At 40.1% G+C, this 22412-nt stretch overlaps 2 protein-coding genes across 2 annotated transcripts; one reads left to right on the top strand and one right to left on the bottom strand.

The window, feature by feature from the left end:
- Positions 1–5499: 5499 nt before the first annotated feature.
- LOC140544258 (zinc finger protein 518A) lies at positions 5500–15737 on the bottom strand. The gene is made up of 2 exons (XM_072667704.1): positions 15498–15737; positions 5500–12472 (listed from the first exon to the last, which is right to left on the bottom strand). The coding sequence occupies exon 2, from the start codon at positions 12456–12458 to the stop codon at positions 7899–7901; it is 4560 nt and encodes a 1519-aa protein (XP_072523805.1). The 5' UTR covers positions 12459–12472; positions 15498–15737; the 3' UTR covers positions 5500–7898.
- A 791-nt stretch (positions 15738–16528) lies between these two features.
- mxtx2 (mix-type homeobox gene 2) lies at positions 16529–22235 on the top strand. Its single transcript, XM_072667942.1, has 3 exons — positions 16529–16604; positions 21127–21299; positions 21406–22235. The coding sequence occupies exons 1-3, from the start codon at positions 16529–16531 to the stop codon at positions 22156–22158; spliced, it is 1002 nt and encodes a 333-aa protein (XP_072524043.1). The 3' UTR covers positions 22159–22235.
- Positions 22236–22412: the final 177 nt, after the last annotated feature.

The raw sequence follows: 22412 nt of genomic DNA, 5'->3' as shown, positions 1-22412 counted from the left end.
AAATTGGACTTTTACAACTGATTTATAAAATCAGAAATGATTCAACCCCCATTGCAAATTCAGTTTATCAACACAATAAACCAACCAAACAAGAGCAATTTAAATAGCTCACCACAACTAAAATAACAAGTGTTTTCTCCAAATTCAACGCAAAATGCCATTTTTAATTACACTGCAGTCTCAGAATTACTAAACCACTTCATGACAGTCATCTTTAGAACTGAGCAGAGCATCCTTTTGCTGATCTGATGTGCTGCAAACGTGACACCAGCTTCTGGCAGCGTTCCTGAGGAATCCTAAGCCATCACTCATGGGCAATGGCCTCAGGTTTACTAATATTCTTGGTTTTGCGTGCTGCAACCACCTTCTTCAAATCCCATCGAAACTTTTCATTGGGGTTCAAGTCAGGCGACTGACACCCACTCCACAATCTTCCAGGACTTCTTCTGAAACCAAATCATGGTACACTTTCTGGTACGCTTGGGATCACTGTCCTGTAGGAAGGCCCAGTGACGCCCAAGCATTAGCTTCCTCTTACAATTTCCTGATACATAATTGCATCCATCTTGCCCTCTACACACTGCAGGTTTCCAGTACCAGAGGAAGCAAAGCAGCCCCAGACCGTCACCGAGCCACCGCCACACTTCACTGTAGGCAGGAAGTTTTTTTTTTTTAGCATATGCTTCATTCCTCCTCCTTCAGACATACTGCTGATTCATAGGCCAGAAAAGTTTTGCCTACCAGTTTTGGTGAATTGCTGAACAGAAACTCAAAAGGTCTGTGGCTTATTTATGTGTTTTGGTTCAGTAGAGGAGTATGTCTTGGAGTTAGGGCATAGAGACCGCCAGCATTTAGTGCGCGTCTTACTGTGCAAACATGAAACCTTAGTGCCTGTTGCCACCAAATCTTGCTGCAGGTCTTTGGCAGTCACTTTCTCTTTCTGCCACATCTAGGTAACATAGTCAGTGTTCCTTTAACTTTGAACTTGTAAACTATACCTACATTCGGATCCTTTTTGTATACTTTTCCTTTTTGTGCAAGGCAATGAGCTCTTCTCTGAATCTTTCGGACAACTCTCTTGACAGAGTCTGTATTTCTAACATGCAATCAAACATCATCACAGTCAACAAACCCCAAATTTTGGAGAAAGCACTAGTTATATTAGTTGTGTTGAGATATTTCAATTGTTCTTGGTTGATTGGTTTATCGCAAACAGTTGAAATAATAATTGAAAGTTCAATCATTTCTGTTTCTGTTATTTACCTACCAAACAAAATACAGGCATGTGTCCAATATATGATATTTGCATATATTTTAAAATATATACAATCCTTTATTATACATGTGCATATATGGTCATATCTCAGATGGGAAAGTTATGTTTGTTTGTTGTATTGAATATTATTATGAATAGTAGAGGCAGTAGTATTTTATAGGTCCATGATGGAGATATGATTTCCTTAAATAACCTTTCAAAATGAATTTATGTAGCATCATAAAAGGCCCTGCATGTTGTAAAAGTCATAGAACCTTAAATCAACGTTTAATGGCATATCCTTGCTTTGACACGTATAGTAGGCAACTTATTTTTTTAAATCCCTTTTTGTTTAATTGAAGACATCTAAGTAGCTTTTAGATAAGCATAAAAAAGCTATAGTTGGTGCAAATGAAGGGGAAAAATTGATGAAAGCAGAGAAACACAGAGAGCTCCTTTCGAAGTGTGGCACTGATAACAGAGACAGAGAAATCCACTCAAGCTACACAACTAATTCACATGCCTTTGTGGGGAAAATGAGGGCTGAGTTCACTGAGCTAGTGTTGGGCACTGTCGTTAAAATGTTCCATAGAGATGAGGGCTTTCACTTCGCATCACATCAAAATTGCAGGGTCTGCTGATGCCGCTGTTGCTGCCACCGCTCCTCACTGCCATCTGCTGGTGCTCTCACACTCTCTCTGTGACCGAGCACCGCTCTGACTGGCCACAGGTCAACAGCTTATTGGGGTGATGCTGTCACAGGGTGAAGTGCTGGCTGGGTGGCTGAGAATGAAGTGTGTGTGTGTGTGTATGTGTGCCTTGTTTGGTCTGACTTTATGGGTCAGAGACTGCAGCTTTACCACAAATTGGAAAAGGGAATCCTCTAGCAGCACAACTAGGCCAGTCTCAATTAAGACAAACAAATAAAAACCTGGAACAGGCCTACTGAGGCCCTTTCCCGCATTTAAAAGCCACTACACTTCTACCTACAAGGCACGTCTCAATATAAAAAACAATTAGCAATAAATGAACGGCTTAATGCACTGAGATAAAGATGAATGCAGTGCAGTGTGCCCTGCAGTGGTAGTTTATAGTGTTTAAAGGCCGTTAGACCTCTGCTAACGGCCTTTGAGAGGCCTGTCTCAATATAAAAAAGAGCCATCCCTATGTTCCTAGGGCCCAATGTATCAACTTTCACGACATGAAAATACTTGTCCATTTTGTCCATACCTCTGTTGCATTCACAGACATACCTGTTCTGATGGTGTATGTTCACCAAATAAATGTATTTTAATAAGGGAATATAAGTCTAATAAGTACAAAAATATTAGGACACCTGCTCATTTATTCTAGCTTCCAAAATCAAAGGTATTAAAAAAAGAGAGTTTGCCCAGCTTTGATTAGAGAAACTGTTTCTACGGTCCAGGTTAGGCTTTCGACTAGATTTTGGAGCTTTGCTGTGAGGATCTGATTGCCTTCAGCATTAAGAGCCTTAGTGAAGTCAGAATGTTGGATGATCATCACCCCACCTCATCCCCAACTCCCCAACTCATTCCAGCAGTATTAGATGGAGCACCATCATTCCAGAGCAGGTTCATGTTTATCTGCTCCAGAGAGTCCTAGTGTATTTGAAAGGCTTCTCTACAGGGACTACAAAAGTTCTGTGTTTGCATTTCCACATCAGCAATAGGTGCAACTTAAAGTAACTGAATACATCCATTAGATGGGGGTGTACACAAACATTTGTGCATATAGTGTATGTCCAAATATTTATTAGACTGCTAAGAGCTATGCACAATTAGCAACATCCACTACACAAAGCAAATGGACACATTCAAAGTTTGTGCAGATTCTTTATGAAACCTCTTGGAATTTTCTTAATGTGTCCCTATCAAAGTAAGATTTCTATCCTTAAAAGAGCCGAGGAAACATACGGCTCTGGGAACATCAGATCTTGGGAATAGTTACACTTCCAAACTCACTTATTCAATGTCAGTTTATCCTGTGTCACCCTATGAACTGTTCACAGGTCTGTTCACATTGTGGTTTACTGAGGTCCTTACAGATCTACCTACAAGACCTACAGTAACCTCACGCAACTGACATATAACTCATTTAAAAGACTCATGTAATCATTTATCCACTTAAGGAGGCTAAAGGGACATTAGAGGGAGAGTAGAGGGAAGTAGGCATTACACACTTGGCAGAAGTCATTAAAAAATATAAAGGAGATATTAGAGAGCAGAGAGTAAAGAAAGCAAAGCCTGGAAATGCCTTATTGCATTTATTGTCATTCTTTGTGTGAAGGCATCTCTCAATATAAAGATAATTAGCAATAAATGAACAGCTTGATATAGAGATGAATAAAGACGAATGCAGCGCAGTGTGGCCTCTGGTCGCAGTTTATAGTCTTTAAAGATTATTACACCTCTACTTACAAGGCCTGTCTCGATATAAAAAAAAGCCATCCCTATGTCTAATATCTGGCTTCTACTACAGAGGCCTTAAACTCAAAGCAAGACCTCCAGGAAGCATTAAGGGACAAAATATTGTAATCAAAATATTAGGATTTTTATTAGGATTTCTTAAGTTGTTTAGATGCTTCAAAGAAACTGAAGTAGCGAAAACTTTGAATGACTTTGAAGACTAATAGATGACCTAACATTATGATGCCTTTGGTAAGATGGGGCCTGATCTACAAAGACATGCAGCACAATAAATAACTCAGCTGAAAAATTCAGCTCAAGAATCGCTTTTGCTGGAAGCTGGTTTTAGAAGGTTTTTGGTTTTTGATGGTCAAGGCGGTTAAAAGCTGGTAATCTGGACGAAAACACATCCTATACTGGTAATAGTCATGCTGGTCAACCAGCATGGTAAGGCTTGATCACACTGTTTGTTTACCTTGGTAAGATTGATCATGCTTGTAGACCAGATCAACTCCGATCAACTAGACCATCAAACTCTAACAAAAATAAACCCGATGCTGGCCAGGCAGCTCAACCAGCTTAGGACGACCATGCTGTTTTATCCTGCAGGGAAGTTTAGTGTATATTGGTAATGCAAGTGGAGTATGAAGTAGCTTTCAGTGCAGTTAATACTACTGTTTCCTACTGGCTGTAAAAGTGATCAGCTGTGGAAAAAAGAAAATAATTTTGAATAAGAACAAACCCAAAAGGTTCATCACTCCATCATAGCCTGGCCTCTGCTACTTCACATGCACTACATACCATCAGTAATTTCTTAGTCATTGCAACCATCTGGCATAGGAAGGTAGAGACTATAAGGAAGGTCTAATCAGAATTTTCAGTGTCTCTTTCTGCTGCCTCGTTCTTCTTCCCTTTTCTCAACTCTGCACGTTAACGCTTCATTTCTCATGGAACAGCCCACCACCACCACCCCCCTCCCTCCAGGCCACTCCATGGCCTGAACCACTTCTGTGGCATGAAGTCAGAAGCAGTCCACAGACAGCTCTGCTACAAGCCTGACCTATTTAAATCCTGCAAAAGCCTGCAGAACTGTCTTCCCCTCTATCGGGTAGGCACACATTGGCTCTCCGTGGTCTGGCACTGAATGACAGTGCAGAAAATCAATCAACTCTCGAATCAGTCAGTCATCAATCAGTGCTGGCGTGGTAATCATGTTAATTGCTGACAGTTTATAAACTGGTGGCTTATGAAGTAATTAGGCATAAAATATGGATGAACTGTAAGAACTGTAATACAAAATAAAGGTGTCTAGACAGGTATGTGGTGATGAAATCCCTTAAACTTGTCAATCAGTGTAAATAAGCAAATCATAGCATGCATACATCTCTCGATGTAACCGACAGTTTCAGCTCTTATGTGCAGCAAAGGCAGAGAATGTGAGAGTGTGAAATTTACAGTCAGCTATGTAGTCCTGAGCGGTGTATAAAAATATACTCTTCTCAAAGCCTGAGGTCTTGCGTACCTCCACATTTAGCCTATCCCCTCTGTAACAGAGTAACAGTTCAATACAACCCCTTCATGAGCATTAACAGTTGAAGCAGACAAAAAGCCAAGGGTGGAAGTTATGGCCTTCACAGGTTCTTTACATTATATCGCCCTCTACAGTGCAAACAGCACAATTGCAATGCTACACAAGTTAAGCCATCACATTTGATTGGAAAACTGTTCAAAAATATATATTTTTAAATCAACTGCAATTGCAGCACAGGTGCGCATGCGCACACACACACACACACACACACACACACACAACAAAGCTTCTTTCAAAGTATTTACATTTATTCAAGGAGGAACTGCAAGGAGGCAAATACAGTACAATATAGTGTCAACCTGGTGCATCACATTTTAGGCACTTATCATAAAAAAATAGATTTCTCACATCCTAAGAAACCCCAACAACCTGTTTGAGCTTTAAACGTGAGCTTTAAACACCAAACAACCGTTTGTTTGTTTGTTTGGTGTTTGTTTTTTTTTGCCTCAGGATAAAATTATTTGGTTGCTGTCCTGTTGGCATGTGACAAAGTGAGGGTGGTCATGCTTTTTGCTTGCTGATGGCATAGTGTAGTGGTAGTGTAGTAGCCAGGGTCACTTGAGCGGAGTACAGGTCAGAGGTCAGTGAGTGGAGAACATCATAGAGAGCCAGGTTTCTAATAATGCAATAACGCTTATTATATCAACAAATAGTGGAGGAATCTGGATGAGAAAGGAGTGGTAAACTAACTTCATTCAACTGATTTTAGTTGGAATAGTGATTGTCTCAAGAGCGAAGAGTAGAAACATTTGAAAGTGATGTATGAGGAGTTAAAATAAAAAAAAACACAAAGAGGGATATTAAATAAGCAAACCTATGTCTTAATATATTTTACCAAATTAGTTAAAGTGATGCATAAGCAATGCACAAAACACAGTGAAGGACTTGACCTAAAACAAATAAGGGGAAGGAAAAAAAAAATGAGTGAGTGCGAATGAGTTTCAAATATAACCCTTATTTACAACAACAAAGACAATTGTGCATTTGTAAAACTGCTCAAATTGCTGGCTTTTAATGCACATGATATTGTGAATGCTGGCAGCAACAGTGAGGTAAAGTAGAACCTGTCATTCATAAGTTGACCATTTTACTCTGAATGGCTGGCAGGAAGATTTGCATAAGTTATTAACCACAAAGACAGACCAACAGGTTAAAGTACAGATTCTCTCTAGTGGCGATACTTTGTTCTCTATGGATTCGAACCATCCCGGTTTAACTAAACTGCAGACTGGACCAAAATTGTATCTTTTTACAATACACTGTACTGTGGACAGTCTACCCACATGCCAAATAAAAGTACTTCAGTTTGTGAAAACCTGTATTTAAAATTTTTGGAATTAAGTAATCGCCACCATGAACTCTCCAAGCATACAGAAAAGTCACAGAGAAGTTTAGCAGAGAAAAAGAATCACCACTTGGTAAAAACTTTGAGGCAAGTTGAGGCACTCTAGTATCATAGAGAATGAGAACAAAATGCAGTTAGTGTTTGGTTGGCCATTTGAGATTTGGTGGCTTGCATCTCAACCGGTTTTGTTTTTCCCTCTTCTTAACTGAAGTGGGACTGTGCTTTGCAGGTTCCCAACTTCACTCAACCAGAGAAATACAGTGGAAGAAAAAACAAAATGGTGAAACCAGACAATAAATCGGCCATGGACCATTTTATGAGCTGTTTAAAACTGTGCTGAAAAAGATTATTGCTACTAAAATGACACTGGGTCCATTTTGATGTGTTAAAAAAGATGCAATTGTACCAACAAGACACAAATTAAACTCAACTTGAGAACAGGTGAACGGAAAAAAATTAAAATAAAATAAAATAAAAAAAATACAGTGCCTGGATGAAACAACTGTTCTGAAGCAACAACTTTTACATAAACCTTAAAGTCTGGTTCTAGCTGAATCTGCACAATTCTTTAAACAACAAAAACAAAGACCTAAAGGTATGCCTGCATGTCACCAGTCTATGTTCTGCCACATGTCATAAACATTTGCATGATTCAATGCTAAAAAAAAAAAAGGGACAGATTCATAATTAAGGTGTGATCAAAACAAACGTCATGTAAAAGAACCTCTATGACCTCTAGCAACGGGTAATATATGCAGCCAACCTAAACAAACGAAACTGTAAATCACGCCTCTCTTAACATATGCTGAGCTAATATAAAGGATTTCTTTACAAACTGGACTGTTCATTTGAAGATTATGAAATTACCTGAGTAATTTGTTAACTGACTGCATTGAAAGAGGTCCATCACAGACAGCACCTGCTTTTTATACCAGTGATCTTTTTGCATGCACCATAAACATACAGTGTGTCCAGTTTTCACAGTTCCATTCTGTACATACACTAGGGTTTAGATTTAAATATACATGGGTTAAAACTATTTACATACAAATCGGGTTCAGGTACCAAACTCTGTCTATTATACTATACCCATTTAAAAACTTCTGGAGGGATATCTATGTAAAAATAATATTGACAGCTTAAGTGTATCTAACTGTACTAGTTAAAAAAAAGAAGAAAGAAGAAAAGAAAGAAAGAAAGAAAGAGATCAGAATCGCATATCAGTCTCGTTTCTACATTAGCGGACGGCTTTTGACCATTCCAAAGGGCCTTGTGATAACGTTAGAACAGCTTATTCCAGTCTCTTGTAGCTTCCATGAGATGCCGCTGTCCATGGCCGATCCACTCTTCTTGATTGTTGAACACTCGGCCACAAAACCAACAGCTGAATGTCGGCAACTGCTCTGACCCTGTGGAGGAGGACAACTTCACCACCTCGTATTTGCGCCTGCTCTTCTTTTTCAACTTCAGTTTTAGGATGAATCGCTCTCGGACATTGGTTTCTAAGGACCGGACTCTTGAACTTGGCTTCGAGAGGGTGCCTTCGGGACCGAGAAGGCTCCATTCAGAGAGGGCCTTGACTGTACTCTGGGACAAAGCCACCTTGACAACTTCACTTTTGTACCTGTTAACTGACTTCATAATGTTTGCCACTTCAGGAATATCAGCGTCAGGGTGGTTTAGCACCACCACTGGCTGGTTCTGACGAGGGCATTTGATTTGCTGAAGTGGGCTGAAGGGAGAGAGCCGGAGTGTTCTCTCGACATCTTTTGCTGCAGGCTCCCATAGTGAGGCAACCTCTCTCTCAGCAGGGGACTTGCTTGACATTCTCCTTGTTTTGCAGGTCCCAAACTGTTCCTCAAACAGAGCCCTTCGTCTTCTTTTCCGTTGGCTTCGTTGACGAATGTGCATTGGGATCCGTGAAGACTTCTGAATCTCACCACCATCCTCATCCTGGGTTTTAATGTCAATGCCCGATCGGGGTAAAATGTTTTTAAGCTTTGCTGGAATGAGTTTAGGAGTACTGGAGGTTTTCAGTCCTGTTGACAAACTGGTAAAAGCTTTATTTGAAGACATAAGAAAGCAAGGTGACTGGAGAGAACTTGCGGCCACATAAATAGGTTTTTTGGCTGAAGTGCAAGGAGCGGTGGAGAGGAACCTAGTGCCATTAGGACTTCGAAGAACTTTGAGGAAAACTCTGCTTTTGCCTCCTTCATTAGCATGGCTGCCCTTCCCATCGGCGCTATTTAGCAGTATCCCTGACTTAGCTGGAGAGATGTATCTAACCAGGTAAGCTTGACGCCCAGTTTGCAAAGGAGCTGCTTTGTCAGAGGAGTTCACAGGCATAGCCAATAGTGGGCGAGTGGTCAGCACAGTCTTCGAGGTCGAACAAGTTGACTCATTACTTACTGGTGCAACAGGAAGCGGTCTTTGAACTAAATAACAAGTTGGTTGCGTGTCTGTTGTTTGCTCTCCTGACGGCGGCTTCACAGCACTTGATAAGAGAAGAGGCCCTTTCAGGGCAGAGGCATTGACAAAGTAGCGGCCTCCACTGCTGCTTACTGCTTGCAGGAGAGATGCGTAACCTTCGCCCTCTCCACTTGCACCTTGAGCCGCCATTCCAATCCTGCCTCCGTTTAGAGTAAGAGATAACCCTGTACCTTTGCTAGGCCTTTCGATTCCCGGCTTCACATAAGAGACATTAACTTTGGAAGCACAGGACTTTGTAATAAGCTTGAACCCAGGACTACTTTTCAGTTGGACTGGTACAGCATATGGAGTCTCTGTGGTTTGAAGGAACATCTGCTGTTTCCCCTCAGGAGTCTGCAGTATCCTAAGTGTTGTTTTGGTTGGCCTGACAGCATCTGACGCTGCAGCTGAAGATACCATCCTTTCTTTCTCAAGCTGCTGGCTGATGATAGCATCGGAGTGCTTTTCAAGTATCTTGCCCAGAACAGCTGCATTACTCAAAGTCGCAGCTCCCCTCTCGACCACAGGCGACACACCCTTCTCCTCTTGTTTTAGTGCCTCTGCTAAAGATGCTGTTCCTTTTTCAGTCTCTGGTGTCACTGGAAGGGGTAACTCTTCATCAACAGTAGCTATGCACTCATCAACCTCTATATCGCTATCTGACACTCTTTCTAGTGCTTTCTTCTCACTTGCAGACAGTGCTTCATCACCTGCACTACCTTCTCCGCCACTTCCAACATTTTCTTCTTCAGACTGTTCAAGTGGTGGGGATGCAGGTAGTGTTAAGCTCCAGTCTGAAGACAGCTTGATTTCGTCAAATTCTTCGTCACACTCGTCATCCTCCAAGTCCTCTGGAGATTGGTTATCGACTTCCAGTGAATCGGGGGAACTGCCAAAAGAGTCTTTCGAGTAATTGTGAAAACTAAAGACCTCCTGACTTGGGGAATTTTGCAGAGTTTCAGCTTCCATACTGCTGTCTATTGGAATCGGGGACTCATCAGCCCTTGTTTTATCCTGGAAATTTACATCTGAGAATGTTGTTCCATTTAGAGTTATACCAGAGGACTTGCTACGCACAAGTGTATTACCTGAAGCTAGCTCCTTACTTGAAGAGGACTCAGTAGGCAGATTAAGGTCAGCGACTGAATAAGTGTGAAAGGTCTTCCCATTCGTTAAATTAGAGGAAGAGGCTGCAGTACTGTTTATTAATGAAGTATCATCTTCATCAACAACAACAACAAAAGGGGGTTGTTTCTTTGCTGAAATAGACAGTGGACTCAATTTTACAGGTGTTCTAGCTGAACTCTGCTCTACAATTCCCTCACATAAAGCAGACTCTTCAGTGGATTCATCATTACAACTTTTATTCCCCACTAAATGACCCATCTGGCCAGGAGACTTGCCTGAGACAGGAGTGGGAGTGGCCTCATCTGCCATGCAATTAAGGATCAGGGCAGATGGTTGGTCATCATTTGCTGATACAGAAAATACATCTGGTTTCACATTAGAAAGGACTGGGCGTGTGGGCTCATCTGCAGATTCTGATTGTATTTCATTCATATCTGAATCTACTTCAGAGTTGTGTTTGGCCAATGATTGTGAAGGAGCTTCTTTCACCCTGAGCACATCTGTGGGCATGATCTCCCCTAGAGTTGCATCTGGGAGTGTGGCAGTTGAGTTTATGGATTGGGAATTATCAACAGGGAGCTCATGATCATGCAGTGACTTCCTATCTGGACAACTGTTCTGGTTTGTGGAAAACGAGGCCTCTTTGGTCATAGTGGAAACTAAGTCTACACAATGGGAGTCTGATGGAAGGCTGAGCAACTGGCTAGATGTTTCAACAGCTTCATCGCCAACCTGGTTTGCAGCTATACTAATTCTGCCCAGACTTGCTTCATGCTCGTGTAATAAAGGTGATTGGTCCCCAGTGTCTTTTTCTATGTCATGTGCCTCTAGTTTTATTGAAGCAGTGAAATCTCTCTTTTTCTCAGAGTCCAGATTAAAGAGGGACTTTGATCTTGGGGACAACGAGGAGCAAGGAGAGCTAGCTGTCTTTTTATCCTCCTCAGAAACATCAGCAAGTGACATCTCATTTTTGGTAGAGGAGTCCTGTTTTGTTGGTATGACTTTTAAAACTAAATGCTTTTTACCATCTACCATTTTAAAGCCCATGACTTTTGTGGTGCAGTTAGGAGGGATGGAGATTTTGTTTTTCACCATAAGAACAGTCAGTCCATTACTGTTGCTTGGATTTACAAGTCCAGACCCAGAACTGAGTTCATTCTCCTGCATCTTTGGCTGTGGAGTAGTCAGTGTAACGGGATATGAACACTGTGGCTCACTCTTGAGTGAAGATTTAGTCCACTTGTTACCTTCTTTTTTCACACCAACGGCTCTTTCTAGAAATTGTTGCGTTTCCTCTAGCGTCTTCTCTGGATTAAACAACCTGCCATTGTGGTCAAGCAGACCTACTCCAGGAAGAGAGTTCAGCTTCGACATCCACTGTGGTTCCCTGGATCCTCCAGCAGGACCTTTTTTAAGCAGCAGCTTCAGTCCAGGAGAGTTAACTCCAGCATTGTCCTCTATTGACTTCCATCTGTTTGTTCTGTCAATTTCATCTCCATGGGCCACAGACAGATGCTTATTTAGATACTCGCTCCGAGCAGCACCATAGCCACAAAACTGACAGGTGAAAGGAAACGTCCCAGAGTGGGATTTTCCTTGTGTCGGACTTATGGGTGGACACCTCACACATTTGTGGCTACCCTCGTTATGATGGTGAATGTGTTGAACAAAGGTGCCTGCATCTCTGGTGGAAAAGTCACATTTTTTACAGCGAAACAGTCCATTACAGCTATGGCACATAATAAAATGCCTGGTGAGCAAAAGTAGAGAGTATTGTACTCCATCATTGCAAATCTCACAAGTGACCAAAGTGTCGCGATGTCCAATGCGATGCCGTTGGAGAGAAGAGAACTCATTGGTGACAAAGGTGCAAAGATCACAGGGATACGTTGGGAGGGTTCCCTTGTGAGCTCCTTGAAAATGTTTCAGCAAGTCATTGGGGCTATAAGTGGTATCGCCTTTACATTCAGAGCAGCAGAAACTCAGTATTTTCCCAGAGAAAATAGCACCTTGTTGCATCTTACACGGTGATTTCTCAGAGACCTTGCTTTCTGTTTGAGAATCATCAGCACCTGTCTCCCCAGATTGTGTGTCATCTTGGTCACTGTGTTCATTGCATGCTGTCTCTGATGTCTGATTGGCAAGTTCTGTTGAAGGAGGCCATGTGTCGACCATGGAGACATCTTCATCAGCATCCCTGCTCTGGTCATGGCTTTCTGGTGGGTCATCTGGAGTGGCCTCCATATTTTATCAAGTACCTGAAAGAGACAGGAAATTCATCAGAGCATGAAGTTTTGAAGCAAACTGCAGTTTAAAGGTTTTCTCAGATGATAATCAGTTTCAACATATAATGAATCTTCTCCACTGAAGACGTTTCTGAAGAGACTGGGACTAGAATAACGTTGGGTAATGTAATATAAGTGGCAAAGAAATCCCATAAATTGGAGTATGAAGGCTTGGTGGAAGGCAGTGCCATCATCACCAGAAATCACCAGAAATTCACTGTAGATTCTTTGAAAAGGAACATTTTTAACTAGGCTATTAGTCATTGTTCCAGCCCTAAGGCACACTGTGTGTTATTACCATCTATATCAAATTTTGATTTTAATTTTAGGCCATAACCTTCAGGCCTAAATACTGAAAGTTTTCTAAAAATGTTTCATTAATGCCTAATTAGATAATTTCTCATCTAATTACAAGTATGCTTTAGAACTGCAATTTGAAATAGCCCTCATGTGGGATGTACACTATGAATACTATACAACAATGTTTAATAAGACAGAGTAAGCAACCATATTTAAATCCAAAAAGTTTAAATGTTGCTATGTTTTATGTATCACAAAACTTAACTGGTTTAACTAGCATGGTTTAAATGGCAATTGTTTCTCAATAATCTCTGGGAAGCTCAAACAGGTGAAAGAAATCTAGAGCCAAACTAACTAAATCTGAAAGAAAATGTCAGGTGACTTTCAAAAACAGGACTTATGAATAAACACTAAGCCTATTATCTACTTTGATTTACTGTATTCAGTGTGTTTGTCACGCAACAATCCTATCACCACTGTAGATATAACCGTCCCCATGTGCTACCGTGGTTCATTTCTACTTTTTTTCCCCAGTTCTTTTTCTACTTCTATTGTTTAATAAATGACAACAGCCTGCCTTAACTTCCTGTAATTGGTCCGAAAGTACAAATCATCAAAAAAAAAAAAAAAAAAAAAAAATTGAAACAAACCCTGATTCAGTTTGATCTGGACTTATACCACCTATTGTGGTCATTTGGTCTGGACAGTGGTGAGGCACCTATTACACCTGCTATTTTCGTTTGGACACTCTTGGTTTGGTGAAACCAGCTTTCTTTAAGAACTCCTGATCATGATGGAACTGAGACTGAGAAAAGAGAGGAATCTTTTCAATCTTTTCAATTTCTTTCTTTTTCAAAAAAAAAGAGAATGGAATTTTTTCAAGAGAGGAATATATTTCTAAACACATACATTTATAACAATTAACACATTTCACTGCACAGACCAAAATCAGGTGCAATATACAAGCTGCTTTAGTGGATTTAGACAAAGTATATTCACATAATAGCTATAACAGTGGCTTCAGAAGTGACATAAGTGTGGCTCAGTAAAAGACAAAAAACAAAACTTGAAGACTTAATAATAAAACAATTCTTTTTTTTTCCATAATTAACTATATCAGGACCTAAATTCCTGTTTGGAAGTACCAAAAGAGTATTAACCTGTAGCATGTATGTCCCATATACAATTACTGTAATTAAACAGAATAATAAACCTATAATAAACCAACAATATAATTATGACATTATTAACAACCTATAAATAAATCATCCTTTCTATTTCTATTGTGTAAATATTACAAATAGTACATAATAAAGCAATAAAACGCACATAAATGAGAATGAAAAAAATGTAAATGTGCATAATATCAGCAGTCATTTACATTGATATTTGATAAGGCCTTGAAACAGAACCACAAATAAACAAACTTGAACATAATTGGCAAATATTTTAACATACAGAAAACATGATCTAACCCTAAACTATCATTATTACAGACTGTCCGCTAAAATTCATCTGCTTTGTGTTATTTGCTTTATACTTTAAGTGATTCATAAACGCACAGTGCAAAGGCTAAGTGCTCTGGGGGGATTAAGTGGGAATTATTTATCAGGCTACTCTTCGTTCGCTCCAGCACAACAACTGACAAGTGCCACAACTTGCAGAACTCACATTTGCCTGGATCTGACACTGCCCAAGATTAGCCTAAATGCATCTGAACATCCATCACCAGAATAGATGGCATGCCCTAACTAAACTGACAAATAAATTCCCCATGAGACAACACACAGTCTGCGTGAGAGAGCAAGCAGACTTGGTGCTGATGCAGATTCAGTCGACTGAACTTGACACGATTCCAACAAGATTATCAATACCCCAGCGGCTTGATGGTGCATCTGAGATGTTGCACATCACTGGATATGTATATGAAACTTTCCTGAAAGGGTTTCTCTGCGCTTCTGAGCTGAAATGCTGTTAGAGGATCAAGTTCGGCTATGCACAGCTTACACGAGTCTATGTAGGCCAGCGTGAAGCACATAATCCAGTGTTAGCTCGTACATCTCCTGCAAATCAAGTTTTGGTGACTCTGCGTCCAGCGTTGGCATGATGCGCTTCTTCTTCTTCATCATCATCATCATCATCATCATCATCATCATCCTCATCATCCTCACAATCATCATCACTCCCTTTAGCCCAAAGCAGCACAGCTCGACGAGTTCGTGAGACCAACTTGTGCACGAGAGAGGCTCAGGGGCTGAGCAGTGTGTGTTCAATACAACACCAGCTAGGCTGTTTCAATGGACTTGACTATCAGTAACTTTGAGCAACGCGGACGGACACACACACACACACACACACACACACACAATACACAGAAAACCCGAGGAAGTGCCATTACTACAGTGTAAGCAACTTAGACTCGCGTTTAGACATGCACGGCTACTGTAACGTGCGGGACAGCCTTGGGACATTTCCCGAGGTCACATAAAGTGTCTGTTCGGCAACCCTATTAGTCAGCCAAATCCACAAAAATACAGCAACTCGCCCCCACCCACGCAACACATCAAACAAACAGGACCGTATGCAAGTCGACAAAACACTGGAGCTGGTAAACAAGTACACTGCACACGTATGAGGAACCGCGAAGCCATTAATGACACCTAAATCTTCCATAAAAGCTTGTTTTAGACGAATATACCTTTCTTTTCTCTTCAGACTGGCAGGTCAGTGACGGCGGCCATGACAGTTCCATCCGGGTAACACTCGGCTCCCTCTGCTGCGTGTGTGTGAGAGAAGCAGGAACTCGGGGCGGATGAATATGGATCACTACCTGAAACTCTAATCATCTCCTTCTCCTCTAACTCTCACTTTTAATATACTGTCGCCCCCCAAAAAACGAGCCTCAGATGTCATTTAGTTAACCACCGAATGTAGCTGGTGCTCCGATGAACGTTTCTGTACACGTCGCGCCGATGTTTTGGCGGTGTTTATAACACCACTATAAGCCCACAGAGTCCACAGCAGTAACTACTGAAGAGCTCCGGGTAGACTTTACAGACGCCATGTCTGATTCTAGACCACAGCGCGCCATTTTACACCACTGTCTACAACATAAGGCTCTTTTGTTTTGCCCAGTTTAAGCCGTCCTGTAACAACGTTTATTCCTGAGCTCTGCTAAATGTTAATGTAGCTGCCAGACACAAGAACCTGTACAGCATACATGGCCTGTGCTGCATCTGTTAACCCTGCTCTGTGGTTGATCACTGCTCTGTACTATTTAGATTCCACAGGCATGACTGTAGTATGAGAGCAGGTTAGCTAGAGTAGGCTAGAACATGTTGAAAAAAATGATTTATTATAATACATTTAGAGAAAGCTACCCCATGCATCTGCATTTAACCAGCACAAACAATTCGGTTGTGTTTTGAACACTGGTTCACCCCATCACCAGACCAGCATAACCAGCTTATAGACCAGCAGGATTTGTATTTTAGCTGGGTCTACATGGACTGGTTTCACGATTCTAATAAAGCAAAGCAAAAAAATAATAATAATAAAAAATCAAAATAAAGTTTTCCCAGCTGAAATAAGCTGTACCCAAAACTGTGCCCTATTCACTATATAGTGCACTACTTTGGCGGTCTGCCATTATGTAGTGGCTGGGATGTTACAATTAAGGAGACTGGTTGAAATACAAATGGCAGTTCTCGTAATGCTGAACATGACGTTATGGATAAAGTCCTGTCTTTCAACAAAATCAGCCATGAGCAGAAGAACCCCCAGCTCAATGTGGAGGTCTGCGCAAGTACAGTAGGTCGAACAAGACAAAAAATATTATGGATCTGTGCATTATTAAGCCAAACTCTTGAAAAACTATTCCTGAGATGTTTGTCAGAATTTATCAGTGATTTAAAACATGTATTTGACATGACAATCTTCAGTTTTGAGTATTTTGGTCTCTTCCCATTCATAAAGATAGAAGTCTGGTCTGTGTGACTGGAAATAACTGACCGGTGGTGTTGCAAAGATGGCCACCAAGCGAACAGACCTGCTTATAAGGACTTGGCAGTGGCAGTGGTGCCAAAAACATAGTGCTGAATATTCTCGCTGGTGGAGTCGCCAGCAATGGTCACCAGATTTTCAGACATTCAGATTTATGGCATTTGGCTGATTTTCTTATCCAAAGAAAGCCCAAGGACTCTACTGGTGTAGTCTTGTAACTGTGGATTAATCACAAAATCACAAAGCATCTACCCCTGACTGTAGGGATTGAGCCCATACACACACTTACACTACTTGTAGAGAATATAGTGAAGAATGGCCAGATAGCAAGATTATGTTAATACATTATTGATTGTGATCAGAATCATCATTTTGGTCGAGGGTGATTTGGTCGCTGAGTGATTATTGGTCATATAAATCGGTTCTAACTGAATATTGATTATTTAAAGCATTTAAAGCAACAAAATGCCTGGTTGTGACTGAAGATTATGGCTTGCTAACTAGCTATGTTCTCAGCTGTTAATGGAAATGCATGAATTTATTGCTCACATAATGTCATTTAGATTACATGTAGGGGAGGGTGCGGCACAACCTCATACAAGGAAAAATAGGACATGGAAATTTTTTGTTTAGCATATGATTCTGATTTTGATCAAATGACATCACCTTGGCACTTGAGAGAAGTTTATACCTTCCCAGTTTATATGAAAGTAGTGTCTTGGGACAGGATTGTATGCAGCAATTATGTATTTCTTTATACAAATACATTTATGCATATATTTATATTTTTATTTTTATATTTATATTTAATATATGCGAATATTTTTATTTTACTGTGCTCATAAATTAAAAATGGAAACTTAAAATGTCACAAAATGTCCCTTGCTGTACATAATGCAGGGTTGGTTTAACATATTTTACTGCAGTACCAGGATTTTAAAAAAGTTTAAAGGTGGTGTAGATAGTGTTGCACTTCTGTTGTTATTTTGTTACAATTTCAATGTCATTTCAATATTAATTCAGGGTGCAAAAGTGATGATGAATCAACATCAGATTAGAACGCTAAATCATTGAAGTTAATGTTGACAGTTAAGTGTTGATGTAACATCTATTCAATGACTGATTGCTATCTGGGTGGCTAATCTGACCAGATCTCTCTAGACCAGCGTCTAGGGTTCTAGCTCCATCGAATCTTAAATAAGTGTCTGCCTGTAATGAGGGGTTTATGCATTGCCACCCTCTCACTGTTTTGCTGATACAGTCTAATCATATGCTGCATTTATATTCCCTACAGCTGCTCTTCTGTTTTCCTTATACTTATCACACGATTGCACAGGCAACACTGTCACTGAATGCAGACTTTTCTGATTTACTGATGTCACATTCATAGGCTTCTGATTTATGTACCCAAATAATGAATATGTTTTCAAGGTAACTTATATATATATATATTTATATATATGTATAAAATCTGATTTGATCCATAATTTAAGACAACTGAGCATGCTTACCGTTGTATAAGTGCCTCAGCACATCCAGATAGCTTGATTGTACCATTCATCTGAAGGCATCTGTAATCTGTACTTGCAGATACTGTATAGAGTTGAAATGTTTTGAAAGAAGTATCCATAGTCTCCATTTTAATGAATGCTTTTAATACTTATCTTGGATAAGTGGCAATCAATTAAAAAAGAATCCCTTCCTTAGGTTAGACCACTGTGTAAGCACAGCACAGTTATCATAGGACGTGCTGTGAGACACCTCCTTAATCAGCTACTGATCATTTTTCAAGGGCGCCTTCTTGCCGTCATAGTGAACTGTGTTGTATTGTCTTCTCAGGGCATGGCCTCTAGCAGCCCAAGACTTTTATGATCACAGGATTACTATAACTAAAAAGCTGTTAAAATATAAAAAAAATGTACAAAGTAATAAATAAAGATTTGATGATTCATTGGGTATATCAATTTTATTCTTGAATTGTTTTATTTCATGGTATGAGTAGTGTTTTTTATGTAGTAGCATACTACAGTCCATCTTTGGCAACTATATATACATATCTAATAGAAGTAAAGGTTTCTGATTTAGACTTACAATAGTGAAACCCTTTTTGGTGCTACTTATATATGGGAAATGGTCAATCTTAGTATAAAGATATAAAGATCTCCATCTTACAAACATATACATTTTTGTTTCAGATTCAGCAAACCAGAAAATGTGTACCAAGGTGTGAAAACACCAGGAAAGGTAAGTCATAAGGCTGCTGTTTGATGGAGGTAGAGTTATCTGACTTATCACATATTTAATGTTTTAATCAAGTGTGGCCATTAACAGCCCTTGCATTGATTAAGCCTATCAATCATCCATCGTAAGGGGGCTAGGTTAATCATGACTATTGTTATGCTAATCATCCCAACAATAAGCAGAAGATGAAAAGCTTTTCCCAAAAACATAAAAACATCCACCCTCCATTGAATAGGAGGTTAATGGTTAAAGCATATCTAAGTATGCATGTCTTTAATACAGATCAACCTGTATTAACTAAATTGATTTTCATATCAAACCTGACATGTTATGTTTTAAACTGGCTGACATGGCATTAAAAAATAAAGTTTACAATATTATGAAAAGTATGAAGTATTGTTTTCAGCACATGTCCTCTGCTGTAAGGCCACCACAATCATTTTAGAAGATATATGTTTTTGAATATACATATTTACATGTTAAAGATACTGTTTGCATGACAAGAAAAAAACAATCAACTGTGCACAAAGATGACAGAAGGATAAGAGGAAATATAGGACATGATTAAATGCAAATGTTGGGACGTTTGACTGGTTATAGTTTTCAAAATAATGAAGTTTAAAGAAAGATATAGGCAATACAATAGTATTTTAGAAGTTCTGCAAGTTAATGCAAGTGGCAGTGCTATTTTTAAAATGTCTTTTGTTGTTTCATTTGTCTTTTGTTGTTTTGTTTATTTGTTTTGTAACACTTTCTTTGTCCCATACTGAATATTTTATGCTAAGATTTCAGGAAAATAAATAAACTCCACTAATAATAATAATAATAATAATAATAATACTTGAAAATAGCCTAAATTAAAATGTCAATAACCTGCAATATGTTTTCAGTCAATTCAAATATTTTAATAAATTGTAAATAAATGGCTAAAATGCAGGGAAAAAACATATAGGCACTACATTATTACATTGTGAATGTTTATTGTAGTATTAATCTCATAATATGATAATCATATGGCTATGCAATTTTAACTTGTTAACTTTAAAAATGACTTGTTAACTTTAAAATGAGGGTTTTTTTATGATGCATTTACTAAAACACACTTTTAAATATCTTTATTGTTTTTTTAGCCAATTGTCAGTGTTTAATACAATATTATGGGCTTAGTAAAGGGGTCAGTAAATAGGCTTCAAACACACAGGACTTTTCTGTCTTAGTCTCAGTCAACTACCTTCTTCCTCATGTATATTTGTATACATGCAATAGGACATCCAGATATCATAACATACCTCACTGTGAAAAAGCTATTATCTGAGTTGTTTTGGTAACTGTCTAAACATGTCCTAAGTGTCTTTGAAGTAAACAACAAAAGAGTATACTGAGGTTCTGTATGAGCATAAAGGTGTGACGTGAAGTGTGAATTGGGGTGTGGCAGGTGAAAATGGTCACTGATGGTCATTAGTTCAGATCAGAGAGCTCTATTTTAGAATTTCACAGCTCCACCCACATCTGCAAGAAGGAGTTCTGGGATAAATACAGGCAGCTCTCAGTCCAGAGGCAGAATCTGAAGAAGCAACAGGTACATCTTCCCTCTCAGTAAACCTGTGCAGAGATTTTCCTCAAGTCACTCCAATAACAGCTTGTAGAAATGTGGACTGACAGCAGCATTGGTAAGTCTCAGTAAACTGTCTGTCTTTAAGTGTCTAGCTAAAGTTTCACTGTTGTGTAGCTAATATGTGTCTGTGTTGTAAACATTAGCAGTGTCTAGATGTTTTTTACACTTTTCTTGTCAGTGTTTTTATATATGTAAACTAGATACAGTTTATATGTGTATGTCTGTCTTATGTGGATGTGGCTAGCAGAAAAGGACACCTCCTTCTCTGTAGGTGCCCTCTTGATGTGGCCTTCCTCCTGTCCCCCTTCCCTTGGTCCCTGATGTCCCCTACCCAAAGAGTCTGAAGGTATTTGTGTGTATTTGGTTGTGTTTTGTTGTCCTCTTAATTTCTACATTCTATTAAGAATCGTTGTAGTTCAAATATCCATGTTGTTCATAAATGTAACATCTATGTGTTTTTCCACCACAGCTCAAGATGGAGCATCCCAGGCCAGCAAGATTGCAGGCAGGAGGAAGAGAACCAGTTTCACCAAAGAACACTTGGAGCTCCTCCGAATGGCTTTCAGTGTAGACCCGTACCCCGGCATTAGTGTCAGAGAGAGCCTTTCTCAAGCCACTGGCCTTCCAGAGTCACGCATTCAGGTAGGTGTCCAGACAGATGTCAAAATATTGCTTGAGCCTATTGCTTCATAATTTTGGTGCTAATTTTACTTCACAATCTAACATGAACTTCTTTGGTGTCAAACAGGTATGGTTCCAGAACAAGAGAGCAAGAACCTTGAAGAACAGGGCTACTAGGACCTCTCCTCAACCAGAAGTGGCTTCTTCTCTGCCCAGCCCCTTCCTGCCACCTCACATGGTTGATATGATGGAGAATGGTCAACCAAGATGCGTGACAGAAGCACCCTTTAGCTTCACCCAGTCTCAGATGAGAGAGGATGGTGAGCAGGACTGTTACTATGCTGACACGTCTTCCCAGTACTTCGGCTTTCCATTGAGTGGCACCTACTGCAGCACTCCAGCCACCAGGCCACGACAGGACAGGCTGATGGGCACCAGCCTAAGCCCTTCTCCTCTTCCCTCTGATTTGGAGATCACTCCAGTCAGCTGGGCCCCTGTAAAAGGAAGAGCACACTCTTTTTCAGATTCTCTATGGAGCCCAGCACTTCAGGCCATGGGAAACAATGGCACAGATGAGAGTCAAGTCTTCCTCTACCCACCGCCTCCGTATCCTCATGGCAGCATCAGCACTGGATATTCTGGAGGTGTGAAGCCATTCTCCGCCTCCCCTGGCTCTCCTGATTCTGCATTTTGGGATATGGGACTGGACAACTCCTCTCCATCTGTACCATACTCCCAGGGTGGCAGCCTGTGGGACGAGCCTGCTCAGGAGCAGCCTTTGGCCCCACTGCCCAACCTTTCTTCTCAGTGTGTGGAGGAAGTTCTTGGAGAGATCGAGCCAGGTTGGTGGAGGATCAGTGGACAGATTGAGCTTCAGTAGTTCCTCTCAAGGCTTAGAGGAAGAAATTATTAGATTTTTCAGACAAATCAAATTGATTTTTCATGCAAGGAAATATGTGGAGGTGCTTTGTGCTTATTTGATGACTTGATTTGTATGAGTTGAACCGGTCGTATGATATGAACCTATTATGATATTGTGGTAATGCAGGTCACACAGCAATATCAAGCAAGTTTTTTTTTATTTATTTAAGATGGTTCTCTTCCAAATAGTAGGTCACCATATGGCCTCACACT

This window comes from Salminus brasiliensis, chromosome 22, assembly GCF_030463535.1.
Source record: "Salminus brasiliensis chromosome 22, fSalBra1.hap2, whole genome shotgun sequence".
In the NCBI taxonomy this organism is placed as follows: Eukaryota; Metazoa; Chordata; class Actinopteri; order Characiformes; family Bryconidae; genus Salminus; species Salminus brasiliensis.
Note: the sequence above shows the minus strand (reverse complement) of the source record. Positions and strands in the feature narration are given on the sequence as shown.

What these genes read in the sequence shown, in the direction of transcription:
- LOC140544258 (XM_072667704.1), bottom strand. Translation starts at nt 12,458, where the DNA reads ATGGAGGCCACTCCAGATGACCCACCAGAAAGCCATGACCAGAGCAGG.
- mxtx2 (XM_072667942.1), top strand. Translation starts at nt 16,529, where the DNA reads ATGGATAAAGTCCTGTCTTTCAACAAAATCAGCCATGAGCAGAAGAAC. An exon ending in CAATGTGGAGGTCTGCGCAA is followed by an intron (nt 16,605 to 21,126) that starts GTACAGTAGGTC and finishes TTTCCACCACAG; the next exon opens with CTCAAGATGGAGCATCCCAG. An exon ending in TTCCAGAGTCACGCATTCAG is followed by an intron (nt 21,300 to 21,405) that starts GTAGGTGTCCAG and finishes GGTGTCAAACAG; the next exon opens with GTATGGTTCCAGAACAAGAG.